General features: G+C 45.6%; 1 protein-coding gene across 1 annotated transcript; it reads right to left on the bottom strand.

Moving 5' to 3' along the window:
* Positions 1-2,193: 2,193 nt before the first annotated feature.
* CMPK2 (cytidine/uridine monophosphate kinase 2) lies at positions 2,194-14,723 on the bottom strand. The gene is made up of 5 exons (XM_004436498.3): positions 13,924-14,723; positions 12,420-12,534; positions 11,239-11,440; positions 5,602-5,835; positions 2,194-4,105 (listed from the first exon to the last, which is right to left on the bottom strand). Exons 1-5 carry the CDS (start codon positions 14,596-14,598, stop codon positions 3,982-3,984), a joined length of 1,350 nt encoding a protein of 449 aa, XP_004436555.2. The 5' UTR covers positions 14,599-14,723; the 3' UTR covers positions 2,194-3,981.

The following is a 14,723-nucleotide window of genomic DNA, read 5'->3' as shown; positions in this document are numbered from 1 at the left end:
GTGTACGGTCCCCCAGAGAGAAGGCTCCGATGGCTGTGAAACTGAAGCTGGCCAAGAGGTGACTACGGCTGGGGCTGGATGGAAGACAGAGACTCAAGAGCTCTAAACACCAATGAGACCCAAGCAGAAACCAAGTCTTCCTAAAGGGCTACAAGATACAAATCTCAGTTGTCTGCACCAGCAGGGCAATCCACATCCAGGTAGAGAGAGGATAATGTGACCAGAGACCCATCTTCTCTCATCCCCAAGGTTGCCTAAATGATGCTCTTGGCCCCAGGCACCCAGATGCCATCTTGGGGAGAGGCTAGGGAGGGCTTTTGAAGCCTCAGAAATCTGAGATTCTGAGTGTTGTCTCTGAAAAAGAGTGTGCATTACCTAAAGGGACTGTTACAAGATCAAATTATATTAAGTTTTAAACCTGATAGGACTAAACATTCTTTCCTCTACTAACCACTTACGCTGCTCCTGAGAAAGACCAGATTATTTATAGGCAATATAAAACGACAGCATCTTCTCCTAGTTGTAGATTACAACTGTAGGCTGAATGAATTTCATGAAATTACTACACTTTTGAAGTGAGGAAAAAAAAAATACCTTCCTGAAAAAAAAAAGGCCAGCATCCATTTCTCCTCTCCTTGCTCATGCTAAGAAAATACTTAAGCATGTGAACAGAGATGCACTTACAGAAGCCTGAAGATTAACATGGCTAGTGGATATATTTGCCAATGGGAAGCATAGCTTAGTGTCTGACTCCTGGGCTCAAAATTCATAGCAAAACAACAGCTTTAACGTGAAGAAAGTAAAGGCCTAAACCTCCTTGTCATCCAGCATACCTGCAACCATACGGCTGCTCTAATCTACGTGGAGTCCCCACTCTGGACCTGCCAACCTAGCGTAGTGGGTCAAATGGTTTTAGCTGTATCTTCACATTTTGCTGAAATTTAAATCACTGGCTGTAACTAAGAGAAAAGTACTTTTGATACTTTACCTTCTTAGGAGGTTAGCATTCTCCTTAGCATTCCACCAAAAGGGTTTACCTTAATATATTTAACCAATACATATTATATGTAAACATACATTTGCAGATACACAAATATATTCCAATGACTTGAAATACATTATGCAGCTGTGATAAAACATTTTTACGTACATCACTGATTATTTCCTTAGTGTTCATTCCAAAAAGATGTCAGCATCTACGCATTTTTAAGGTACTACACAATTGTTCCTAGAAGAGAGACACTTCACAGAGAGAAGAGTCAGTAAAAAAGGAGAGTCTAGTCTAGAAAAGAAAAGAAAACAAAACAGCCCAGACATGAGCCACTCAGGGGGAAGGAAATGGAGAAGGTGGATACTGAGGTTCTGCACATCAGCTGTGTCTGCCTCACATCCGTTTCCCCAGGTGGACACGCCCCTTAGGTTGGAGCACCAGACACTTTCACACTAGTCGTTCTCTGCTTTTTCATAAGCAAAGGCAGTCTCCATTCATCCTGCTGCTTCTCCATCTTTATAGCGTCACCCTCATCTCTTGGTCCTGAGATGGCTCTCCACCACTGCTCAACACCAGCCAGTGTGCAGGGTTAAGAGGGGAAAGGGATGCCCTCCCCATGACTTTCCATAGGTCTCTCCTGCTCACAGGCCATGGGAAGAACCTATAAGTGGTCAGCTGACCATTCTAGCTGTGAGGGAGCCTTGGAAATGTACTTGTAATTCTCAGCAGCCACGTGTGTGAGCTAAAAATTATATTACTATGGAAGAAGAGAGAATAAATATTTGGGACAACTGAAGGTCTGTCATAGGAACAGAAACAAAACTCACCTTGTAATGAAACGGAGCCAAGCAAATGCTCCCTTGTCATCGGTATCTTGGTAGGAGATGCTGTCTTATCTCACACTCATGCGTCATATACCATCAGTGCATAAAGAGCCCAACTGTACAAAGAATTATTTCTTACTGGATTAGCAAAAAGTCCCTTTAATATTTGCAGTGAGGAAGGGATTGCACTTTCCTGAAATGATGTTTAAAACAAAACAAAAATGCCCTCTCCTTCCCCCGAAAGCACTTTCACCACAAATTCCACTTGGTCCACAAGCTCACACCTTTCCACTTCCTTGACCAAAAACTCCCTCCCATACAAGAGCTGCACTGGAGGGGCATCTTCAGAAAAACTGATATACACTTGTGACAATAGAATGGATCAGAAAGTCACAGCAAGTTTATTTATTTACAAGGTACATAGAGAAAGCACTAAACATTTGTCTAGGCTGCCAGCAGAAGCTTTTCAAAATGTTTAAAGTAAATAACACCAATAACATAATTAGATCTCACATCTTAAAAGAACCCTAACGCTACTTATCAGCTTTAAAAAATATTTTCAACTGAAACCAATTACATATTTATATATGTAAATATAGTGTGTATAAATTACCTATAGTACTTTTGAAAAATAGTATGATATATTTAATACTAAACTTTATTATAATTTAAGATTCCATATTATAAACCTGAAAAAGCCTTAAAGTTAATTATTTTGGAGGGATGTCTTCTTGAAACATCCCTCCAAAATAATTTACAGATTCATCCATCTTAGAACTGGAAGGAATTTTAGGTAATCACCTGGTTCAGCCAACTCCTTAAGACAAATAAAGAATTATTATCACTTTTTAGATCAAGTTACATGGACTGTTGATGTTAAATGACTCACCCAAAGCCACATACATATTCAGTCTCCTTTTCTCTCAGATTTTTTTTTCTAGCCAAACAGATCTCAAAGCTGATTTCATGTGTAATCATAAGACATTCAAGTGCAAGATAATTTACTAAGAAATCCCATTCCAGGATCCACTGTGCTTATTTAGTAAGATAAATTAAATCTGTGTAATGAAAATACACAACAAGCAATGCATTTAGCTTCTGGCTTCAATTTTAATGAGTGAAGCATAGCCCCACACTGAGGAGAAACATGATATAAACATCAATATAAACACATTGCTGGATTGGCTACGTTTCGTGCATCTAGTTCAGTACACAACACTCATTTCATCCAAAGCCATGTTTTCAGAGGAAAGGAAAGCAATATAAATAAGCAGAATATAATTCAAAGAAGGTTGGTATATTTGTATATAGAGCATCTTGAGTTGGCTATCTCTCTATTTGACTCTGAAGTGCTAACCGGGAGGACCATCTCGGGAGTTGTAAGCCTCAGTCACGTCAGATGCCTTCTTTGTAAGTGTCCCCTACCCACAACACGGCTCCCTGGGAGTGTCTTCGCACAGCCAGGACACACAGACATGTTCTGTGGGGTCGCCTGGCTCTAGGATTTGGGGCTGAGCTCAGGATGATGGAGTGCGGCCAGAATGGGAAGAATTCGACTCTGGCCACATCAAGGTCTCATCAGGGAGTCAGATGTAGGCATGGGAGAGGCTGAAAGGGCTTCCATTGATTTGAAAGATCTTCCTGGTTGCTTCTGTTTACCTCGTGCTTTCTGGATGAGACAAACCTTGGAGGGATTTGGTAGGGATGTAGTTAAAAATACATTCCAAAGGGCCGGCCTGGTGGCATGGTGGTTAAGTTCGCACGCTCTGCTTCGGCAGCCCAGGGTTCACAGGTTCGGATCGGGGGCATGGACCTACGCACCGCTCATCAAGCCATGCTGTGACGATGTCCCATGTACAAAATGGAGGAAGATGGGCACACATGTTAGCTCAGGGCTAATCTTCCTCAGCGAAAAAAAACATTCCAAGAAAACGTTTGTTATACTAGGCAGAAAGCCATCACTGGTCTCGCTGGAAGGTGACCCGTCTTAACCTTGAAGGGTTCATTGGTCAGAAGCAAGTGCGTGGTTTAGGTAAAACTGAAATGTCTGGTCTCCAATTTTCTGCTTATGCAACAGAAATTTGGGAACACTGCATAACCAGTCGTGGGCTTAGATATATCAAACAACATCAAATCTAGTAAAATGCATCACCTGGCCCAGAGCAACTACAATTCATTACAATTATTTTGGATTAGGCTTAAAACCATCTGGAGGACCTTTTCTCTGGAGGGGCTGGCATCAACCACGTGGCAGCCGGGGTTCTGCATCCGCTGGTAGGACTCTTCTACCCTGGGGACAGGCACAATGAAAAGAGTTGGCCTACTTTTTAACACAGCTCTTCATGCAAATGTTATTTTCCTCAACAGCTTGAAGCAAGATCCCATCTGGTTTATCTCACTGCTCCCCCTGGCAACTACCTTTGCCCACAGGAGACATTTGATACATTTTGTTTAATAAATGATAAATTAATAACAATGTTTAATAGCTAGCATTTACTGAATACCTGTTACCTGGCAAGCGTTAGCATTCTGCATGATTCTTCTCATTTCAGACTCAGAGTGTACCTTAGAAGGGAAACCACTGTTATCCCCATTTTGCAGAGAAAGTAGCCAGAGGCTCAAAGAGATTAAGTAATTTGCCCAATTGCAAATTTCTCTGCAATCTGTGTGCTGAAGGGTTTCAGACAAGACAGAAGTCCTTAGCGTATACACTGTTTTCACTTAGGAGTATCCTCAAATTTCACCAGAATTCTACACGTCCTTTTGTGTTAGCTAGCCTGATGGACATGGAATGACTGGTGCTGACTGCCTCATGGAAGCACTATAGCACTGCGCTTGAAGCAGGCACCTGGATTAGACCGTCTGGTCCACAGCTCTGCTTTACCACTGACTGGCTAAGTGAACTTGTCCAATTCCTTTCCCCCCTGTGCTTTGGTTTGCTCATCCGCAAAATGAGGACTGAAATAATACCTTCCTTGCAAGTTTCTCATGGGGCTTAATTGAATTAATACAAGTAAATTGCTTGAGATGGTTTCTTTGCACACAGCAGAGCTGTTATTTAATTATTTATAACAGTATTCTGTTATGATAACAGTGTGATCATTGTTTATTTATATAAACTCTTCTGTTTTGGCTTTTCAAACCAGTCCTACAGAACTGATTCATACTCAGCCATGAGGCAGTGAGATGGTCCAGACTCTCCCGCTGTTGTGTTCAGAGCTTTCTAATGAAAATGAAAGCACTGCCTTAAAATCAAGAAGATCTTGATTTTAATCCCAGTTTTACCACTTAGTAGCTATGCAGATGTAGACAAATCCCTTAGTCCTTTCAGCCTCAGTTTTGTAAACTATAAATATGGTTAATGTTGTCCTTGCAAGGATTATAGAGCATGAGAAGTAAAATGCCTGAGACACAGGAAGTACCTAACAGTTGAAAGTCACCATGAGTTCACCAGACAGTGCTCTCTGCCCATTATATTTCAACTGGGGAAACCGAGACCCAGAAATGTTTATTGTCTTTCTCAGGTTCACATTGTTCCTGGCTCAGCCAGGACCACAAAGAATGTCTGATCCCCAGTCAGATATCCCAAGGTTTTAAAACAACAATGCTGCAGCCCCATGGTAACAATCCCGTGAGAAGGAGCTGAACTCACTTGGAGGATATTGCCTCTTGGGTTTGAAAAATGGGAACAACATCATTTCCTCCACATTCCTAAAGTTAGTGCTGATCCTGGCTCGACACCATGGCCAGGGACCCCTGCCACTCACATCTCATCGGGACACCTACTTTTGACGAAATATGTTGTTGGTCTCCAGTTCAGCTTCCTCTCTGGTCTTCTCCATGCCCCGGCCCTCAATCCTCTGCATCCTCTCCTCAGGACTCACGGTAAGCAGCAAGACCAGGTCAGGTTTGAGCAGGTCCCTCGGCCACTGGTATATAGGGTGATGGGCTGGGGGCAGGTGCTGGAGACCCCCACTCACCTCCGTGGCTATGGCATAGGTGGCCGTGCTGTGCCAGTACCTGAGAAGGAGAGGAATAGTAAGTTCTCCGTCTGCAGAAGAAGTCAAGGTAGCACCTGAAAATCAGCTGCTGAGAATGCTGAAACCAGGGATGGCTCTGCTGAAGTTTCCTTAATATTGTATAAGTTAAATAAATAAAACTTTATTTTTAAAAGTATTTATGAAATGCAAAAAATAAAATCAATCATCACACTAAGAATGCAGTGGGCTCCTCACAGCTACATTCACTCAATCGAAACTGCAGTTATTGTGCAATTGTTCTGTCACCATCTTTTTGGCCTCGCAGTATGCTTTCTTCTATCAGGGAGGATGACAGGGGGTGAGAGATTTGTTTGTCGTCCATTTGTATTTAATGCTGTGCCTTGGCTGAATAAAAATCTGCAGGCCTATTCAGTTCCCACATTGTCTTAAAATTGAACTTGCCAGTGAAATCTCCATTCTGGGAACCGCAGTCAGGATGTCTTTGTCCTTCTCATCTCTTTGTTGTTAGTGCCATGGAGTGCGTTTGGACTGTTAGAGACCCTGTGCACAGCAGAGTTGACCCCCCCGCCCCTGGTCTTTCTGCGCCATCCTCTCACCTTCTGGTGTGTATCAGACAATGCTCCGCTGCTATTCATAGGGTTTTCATGGCCAGTTTTTTGGAAGTGGGTGTCCAAGTCATTCTTCCTAGTGTGGAAGCTCTGCTGAAACCGGTCCACTATGGTATTTGAAACTTGTCCACCTGTTCCTGCTGGTATTTGAAATCCCCGTGGCATAGCTTTCAGGCAACATGCAGCCAACAGATAGGTGGGTGGTTCCCTAACCGGGACACGAACCTGAGCCACGGCAGTAAGAGCACGGCGTCTTAACCACAAGACCACCAGGGCTGGCCTTCCCAACTCCCCAGGTGTCTAATTGTGCATCAGTATCAAGTGGGGAGGCAGATTAAACCCAAATACACCCTACGCAACTCTGTGGAAATCCTCCCTGAGTGAAGTTGGTCACTCTTTTTTTTTTTTTTTTTTTTTAAAGATTTTATTTATTCAGTTTTTTCCCCCTAAAGCCCCAGTAGATAGTTGTACGTCATAGGTTCACATCCTTCCAGTTGCTGTACGTGGGACTCGGCCTCGCGTTGGACGGAGAAGTGGTGCCTCGGGGCGCTCCCGGGATCCGAACCTGGGCCGCCAGCATCAGAGGGCGCGCACTTAACCGCCAAGCCACGGGGCCGGCCCGAAGTTGGTCACTCTTGACAGGCTGTTTTTAAAAATGTTTTGGGGTGAGGAAAAGAAAATCAAAATAGCCCTCTATTTCAAAAGGCCCAGTGGCTTTCCATCGCCTGCCGGGAAACCATCAGCCTCCCCACTAAGACACAGGCACCCTTCACAGCGTGTGCCCCTCCTCCATGGGTCTGCACACTTCTTCCTCCAGCCAGAGTGCAGTTCAGGCAGCAGAATAGCTCCTCTTCCTTCAGGGGCCCACTCAGGTGAAGCCCCCAAGCAGAATTCACGTCTCCTCCTCCAGGCTCTCAACGTCCTTCACACGCGACTCCATTGAAGAACTTCTTGTAAATTAGAGCGAGTTGTTTCAAAGTCTGATCTCCGTCTCCTCCATTGGAGAATTCCTTTTTCAGTCATGTTTATGTTCCAAAACCTTAAGCCAGTCTCCGGCACACACCGGCATGCAGTAAATGTTCTTTGGGTGTCCGAATCAAGGAACTGGGATTATTTTATACTCTTGTCCTGTTCATGTCATGTCCCAATTTTAAGTGACTAAATGCTAAACTCCAAATCCAGTACCAAAGGACTGTCACCTACAACAAATATTTAAGAAATGATTATAAAAATCCTAATATGGAGAGGTGCCCATGGGCCCACCCTTGTCCGTATTTTCAATTTACTGCCGTCAATGTTTTAAAATACTAAATTCTTAATCATTTTAGATTTGAACTCCTTTTCACAGTGAAAAGGACATACTAGCATCTACAAAATAAATTCACAGTGTTATCCAAGCTGTGCATTGTTTTACCTTCTGCCACCTAATTGCTTTGCAGACTTAAGTAAGTCATTTAAGCCAACACAGCCTCAATCTTCTCATCTAGAAAATGAAAATCACGCAAGCTTTGTTTTCCTTCCATGGTTGTTGCAAAAATAGACAAGTGCTTTAAAAAACTGTATCACACTGTCATTGTGAGACAATATCTAATTCTTATTGGACACTGGTTATAACTAACGCTGCATCATTTCAAATTATGATGACACAATACAGACAGTACTGAAAAGGACAAATGTAAAAAATTAATTTGGGAATTGATCAATTCTAATACGATGCATCCTTCAAAGACCTTTTCCACCTCCAAAAGTGTGCTCTGAAAACCTCAGGCCACTGTGGCTGCTAGCTTCTTGAATTCTCCTGGGAACATTCCTATGTCTCACTTCCCTGACTCTTACCACGTACAGACGTGTACTTTCCCCTTCTCTATCAGATGCATCTTGTCTCCCAAGCTGAATAAATCCACCCAGGGCCCAGGTTTTCCTTTACTTGGCAACCAACTGCAGCTTGCACTATGTTCTGCACATGCTCCATGTTCACTGAATTGAATACTCAACTATGAATAGAGAGGTTTATATCATCTTAATTTAAAAAGCCTTCTTTCTTGTAGAAAAACCATCAGCAAGAATAGATTTTTTAATGTAATGAGTGTGATTAAGTTGCCAACCTTTACCACAGTCACCATCAAAAATTACTGTCTCCCTTATTTTTCCAGCTAGATGATGGTGTTGTCTAAAATGGATTTCATTAAAATCTTTAAACATGAACAAAACCCACCCAGACAACAAATAACTGCTCTTTTCTTCTCATCTGACAAGGTGATACAGTATCTCTTTAAAGAACAAAATTGCAGACAATTCACAGACACAAAGAAGAACAATCAGAGGAAGAATTAGGGCCCTGTTTTCTACAGCCAGAGTGCTCTCATTGACAACATCGCGGCTCATTTTAAATAATAATACTTTCTGGCCATCAATTTCAGACTCTCTCCACTGTTTAGTATTCTCCATTCCTGCCATCAGGGAACCCACATTAGTTCAAATCAAATGCAATTTGCTGACACATTATACAAAGCTTACATAATAACGCCTTGTATTTTCATAACAATTTGCTTTTTCCAAAGCACTTCCACATGCATCAACTCATTGGCTATTCATCACAAGTCTTGATGGTCGGCAGGGAAGGGATAACGAATATCCCCATTTAACAGATTAGGAAACTGGCGACGGAGAGACGGAGAGGATAAGGATCTGCCCACACGCAGAAGCCAGCACTGCTTCAGGATTTTTAGGCGTCTCAGGAAATAATGTGCCTCATGAAGTCACACTCTATTATGAAAAGTTTAGTCTTTCTCCTTAAAATAAAGAAGTCTGTATCAAAAAAAGATATCAAATATGGAAGATTCATGCATGTTAACAACAGGGCAGAAACATTCCACAGGCAAAGAAGTCCCACAAAGGGATGTGACGTCTTACCCTTCTCTAGGAGTCCTTATAACTTGCTACTTTGAAATAACTATCTTCATCCCCAAAGTTAAAACTAAGTACTGGCATTATAGCTTAAATGATAGCACCAGCCTTCTAACTAATTTTTACTGTTTTCATCTAGCCCTCCACCAGGCACCACACACTTTATTCTCCACATATGCTCAGAATGATCTCTTTATGGAATATTTCAGAGATACAGACAAGTGTACAGAGAAAGACGTTTCAAGAAAGTGGTAGAAGTTCTGTTTGCAGATATGGCAAACTAGCTTTTAACTGACCAACTGGGAATGAGTGGAAAAGCTGGAATGGTTCAAGTTAAAGATTGGCAATGTTCACGTTGACTAGGAGATGAGTCAAAGGGATTTCCCAAACACCGCTGTGGGAGGAGGGTACCATGAGTTGTTTCAACCACTTCAGAAAACTTTGCAATACCTATGAAAGCTGAACACACCTGAGTCCCACATCCCTGCAATTCCACTCCTGGAAATCTACACAACAGAACTGCACACATATGTGCACCAAAGATGTGTAAGAGAATGTTTATAGCAACCAGGACACGTCTCATATGTAGCATGAAGGAAGGCAGATGCAAACAGCACTCAGTGTATATCTGCCTGTGTAGACAGCTCAAGAACAGGCAGGACTAATCTATGGTGCTGGACGTCAGAGCAGCGGTTACCACGTCGGGGGGGGAAGATGGGTAGTGACTGGGAGGGAGCAGGAGGTGGGTTTATGGGGTGTGGTAAGGTTCTAAGTCTTGATCTGGGTGCAGGCTATACTTGGATGTGTTCACTTGCAATTCCTTGAAATTTACATTTATAATTAATGCTCTTTCCTGAATAATTTTCAGACATCAATACAATTGCTTATCTTTCCAAAAATAAGTAAAATTGCAGAAAGAACAATAAAATGATCATTTGACTAATGTTAAGAAATAATCCAACTGCAGTTGAAGCCCTTTTGAACTCCCTATCAATTCCCACTGCACTCAGAATAAAATCCACACACTTTCCCACGGCCACAGGCCCTACCCACCTGCCCTGTCTTTCTCTTTTCATTCGTCCAGAAAGTACCCCTCGTCCACTATGTTTTCATCACATTGGCCTGTTTTCAGTCCTCGAACATGCTAACTCCTTCCTATCTCTGTGCTTTGCTCCTCCTGGTCCCTCTCTCCATAATGCTGTTACAGGGGAATGTTCACATCTGCCTTTTTTGGTGATTAGGAGCTCAGATCAATGGTATCTCCTTGGGCAGGCCCTCCCAAACCACAGCTGGCAGAGGTTTAGCCACTGTGTACCATATGGCCTTGATCTATCCCCTTCACAGTATGCATCATCCTCTGATATTATCTTACGTATTTATGCACTTGACTATCTTCTCCTTCAAGAGTGTGTTTGCTCCATGAACGCGGCACTGTCCAGGTCATTTCCACTGACTCCCCTACTTGAGAACAGTCTTTGGCACAGGATAGATGCCCAATAAATGTTTGTTGAACAAGCCAATGGACAAGCGAACCACTGAAAGCATCGATCTGTGAAACAGAGACTTTGTTAATATCCCCAATATGCTATTTCTAGCTCAGGCACTTTGGCAAATTGCTTAACCTTTCTCAGACCTATGTTGCTCATCAGTAAATTGGGGATAACCTTTAGTACCTACCCAGGCAAGCAATTGTTCCAGATATTAGTAAAATATATCTAGCGCTCTTAGCAAAATGCTGGGCAATGGTGTAGGTAATTAGTAAATCATAGACATTATTCCTAATACTACCGTACTATAGTTTGACTTAATGAACACAACTGTGTACTTGCATATACATGTTCACACACACATGCACACACACAAATGTGAGGAAGAAAATGCCAAATTCAAGGCATCTTTATACCCACCTGTCTACAATCACGGGAGATTTCATAGATTCTTTAGCTATTTCAGAAGCCACGATATAATTGCCCAACGAGTAAAATGCTCTTCTAATGATAGTCGGTTCATCATCAAAGATTTTCCTCCACTGGCCAATGCAAGAAGGTGGTGACTTTAAGAGAACAGCCTTGAGTGAATCGGAAACTGACTGGGTCACAGTGGTTTTACCTGCAGGTCATACACAAAATATAGCACACCTTAAGCACAGCCACCAAATCGCTCCCAAAAGTTAATATTAACTCAGAAAGAAGAAAGGCATTTCGGCCTATAAACTGAATGAGTTGATTAAATAATATGATTCTTTACAAAATGTTGCACACCCTTAGGAACTTAGGATCCCTCTGTTTGGTATGAGAATACTTAGAAGAAAAACCAAAATGGTCTTATTTACAAATTAATAAGAAACTCTGGTATGGGACCTGCAGGCCCCGTAATAAGCTCTACCTCATTCCTCCTAACACTCTTCCCCTGACACAGGAAGGAGACACTCCTCACGCTGAACCACACGATGCAGTGATTCCCCAGGATCAACTCTGTCCTCGGTATCTGCTGCTGCCCTTGCAGCCACACTTCTCCTGTTCTTATGTTTTGGGCTAAGTGTGCAGGTGTCCATGGTGTTTTCATATCTATTTGGCAGCTTCAAAACCTCCTCCCTTCCATTTGCCAATTTTTCCACATTTTGCTCCAACAGGGGCCTCCGAACTGCCTATAGCTCCCAGATGCACCCTCCTGGCTCAAGTCTCTCGCCTCCACCCATGCTGTTTCTCCTGTCGGGGAACCTCTCCGCCTTCCTCACCTAAGCAGCTCCTACCTGCACTGCAAACACCATCCAGGCGTCAACACTTCCCAGCTATCCCTGACCATGACTCTAGCCCCCTCGCCTCCTACCCAGAGGCTACATTCAGTGCCTTCTCGTCTTCACCAGCACCTGCGGTTCAGCTCGCCCACCCCTTGCGTGGCCTTAGATGGAAGGTCTCATTCATCCTGTGTTCCAGGCCTGCCTTGCTCCGAGCCTGCCACACCCTGGAGGCTCATATGAGGCTTATGAATCGAACTCTGTATAAAGTTTTGTTGGTCGGGACCTGTCTATTCCTGCAACTGATCAATTAATCTCATTGCCTGTAACTAAAAGGTAATATTCTCTTACCTGTGGCATCCAGTCCCTCGATGACAATGACTGGGAACTTCCCTTTCTGGACCTGTTCCGGGCACTGGTCAACCAAGTCAAGCACCGCTCGGGCTTCAGGAATGAAGGGTGTACACTGTAAAACAGCGTCCACGCATCAGCAGCGAAGCAATGGGGCTTTTGCAGAAGCCACACCTAACCGCTGAGAACAAGCTTGTCTGATACTAACAAGGCCTAAGTTATGTTTGGCATCATGCCAAAATTCATAGTATTTTGAACCTGAGAAGAGCGGACGATTTTATTTTATACTGGGTAGCTGAAGCTCGAAAAGGCGGTAACTGTCGGGATCACTCAGCCTGCAACCCTCACTGACCAGCATTCTCCATGGGAAGAAGGACAGGAAAGATGCATAATTGCAGAGCAGTATCACACCGAGACGATGGAACTACAGGCCCCGCCTGGCACAGTCTGTCACAAATGTGGGAAATCAGCTACACTGTTGGCTCCAAAGACAGCACTCAGCATTTGTCCTTTCCTAACCACTCTGGGGCTGAGGAGGGTGCCAAGCACCGCAATCACCAAGCACGCAGAGCAGGGTCTTCCTGGGGATTCAAAGCTCCTAACTGTGCACCGCCCCACTGCATCCTCATAGCACCTCTGCAGTGAGGCCCAGACATCTATTGATCTATGTGCTTACTCTGAGCAAGGCGATATTCTAAGTGTGTTCAGAGTGTTAACTTGGCCAGTCTTCATGATAACTCTGTGGATTAAGGAAACTCAGGCAAAGAAACTTTAAGAAACTTACTGAAAGTGACACAGGTAATTAATGCCCGAGTTTGGATTCAAACCCAAGTAGTTGGTCTTGCACTCTTAAATACTCTGCAGGATTATCCCAAAAGCTTGTAAAATTTATCTAAGATCCATAGTGCAGCCTCAGGAGGTGGTGTCTGGACATCCCAGACCCTGCTTAGGCTGCAGTCAGAAAGATTCTTAGCTCTCCTTCATTGAGCACCTGCTGCGTGTCAGATGTTTCATTGTCTCAACCCAGCAAGACAGATATTTTAGGTACGAAAAAAAAAGAACACTTGGAGTAGCTGAGTGACTTGGGTCCAGCAAGTAGGTGGGCACTGTCTAAGTTTTTAAACTCCCAAATTCTTCCCCTTTTCCCTACACACCAACCTCCTGGGACGGTGTAATTACTACCTAGATGGCATTCTTCCCCCCACCAGGGGCCTCTCTCCTCCTCCTCTAGGACCTCCACCGTGCACGTATAGCAGGCGCCGCACCACTAGCTCAGTGTTGAGATACATTTCCCACATCAGTTTGGAAGTTCCTCGTGGGCAAGAATCGCCAAGGAGCCCCAGTATCTAAACCAGAGCCTGGCACACAGGCCGCCTTCACTGGGAGTAAATCAACTACCCGGGCACGGGAGGTCTTGATAGGCCAGCCCCCCGGAGAGCACACTGTGTCCACTTCTCTGGTCTGGGGGCGCACCCTGTGGGCTGAGAAGGCACAGGACTCTTACCGCCTCCAAAACAGCGCGGGCGGCTCCCCGGTCGGGGAAGACCGCGGAGCTGGGCAGGTCGGGCACCACCGGGTGCAGTGTGGGCTCCGGGGCGGGCACGACGCGCTCGCGGCCCACCTGTCGCCACCCCTGGCCGTCCCGCAGCTCCCACAGGCACTGCCACACCTGGCTGCGCGGGTCGCCCACGAACTCGCCCAGCCGTGGGCGCGGAGCCTCTTGGTACGTGTCCAGCAGCGCCAGCAGCGCGCCCCGGGTGTCGGGGCTGTCGCAGGGGTCGTGGAGCAGGAAGCCTCGCTGCACGCCGCCCGCCCCGCCGCCCGGGCAGTAGCAGAGCAGCCTGCGAAGCTGGCACAGCTGGAGGGGGCCGCGGCGCAGCTGGTCCAGCAGGCGCTGGTGCAGCCGAGCCGCCTGCACCCGGGCCGCGCAGCCCGCGCCCGGCGCCAGCGGCACGCACAGCGAGTAGCTGCGGCCCGGGGGGCCCAGGAGCGCGGCCACGCGGGGGTCGGGGTGCGCGGCGGGGGCGTCGTTGCCCACGGCGAAGTGAGCCAGGGTGCAGCCGGGGAGCTCCAGGGCGAAGCAGCGCGGCGGCGCCATGGCCCGAGCGCAGGCCCCGCGCCGCGGCCCCGGGAGGCGCCCGAGCAGCAGGGAGGCGCGCGGGTGGGGGGCGAAGGCCATGGGCGCCTCCCGGTCCCGCCCTCGCGGCGCTGGGAAACGAAACCCGGGCGCGGGCGGGAAGCTCCGCCGGGAAACGAAAGCGAGCGGCCGGCGGGGGCGGGCGGGGCCCCGGTCTGGGGCGCCCT

The sequence above is a fragment of the Ceratotherium simum genome, chromosome 11, assembly GCF_057802395.1.
Source record: "Ceratotherium simum simum isolate JZ-2026a chromosome 11, ASM5780239v1, whole genome shotgun sequence".
Classification (NCBI taxonomy): domain Eukaryota; kingdom Metazoa; phylum Chordata; class Mammalia; order Perissodactyla; family Rhinocerotidae; genus Ceratotherium; species Ceratotherium simum.
This window is presented reverse-complemented; position numbering and strand designations above follow the sequence as displayed.

Excerpts from the sequence above, each read along its gene's own strand:
- CMPK2 (XM_004436498.3), bottom strand. The coding sequence starts at position 14,598 with ATGGCCTTCGCCCCCCACCCGCGCGCCTCCCTGCTGCTCGGGCGCCTC. Across the intron at positions 12,535-13,923 it reads CCCGCGCTGTTTTGGAGGCG|TGTACACCCTTCATTCCTGA; the intron begins GTAAGAGTCCTG and ends GCTGTTTTACAG. Across the intron at positions 4,106-5,601 it reads AACAACATATTTCGTCAAAA|GGTAGAAGAGTCCTACCAGC; the intron begins GTAGGTGTCCCG and ends GCCTGTCCCCAG.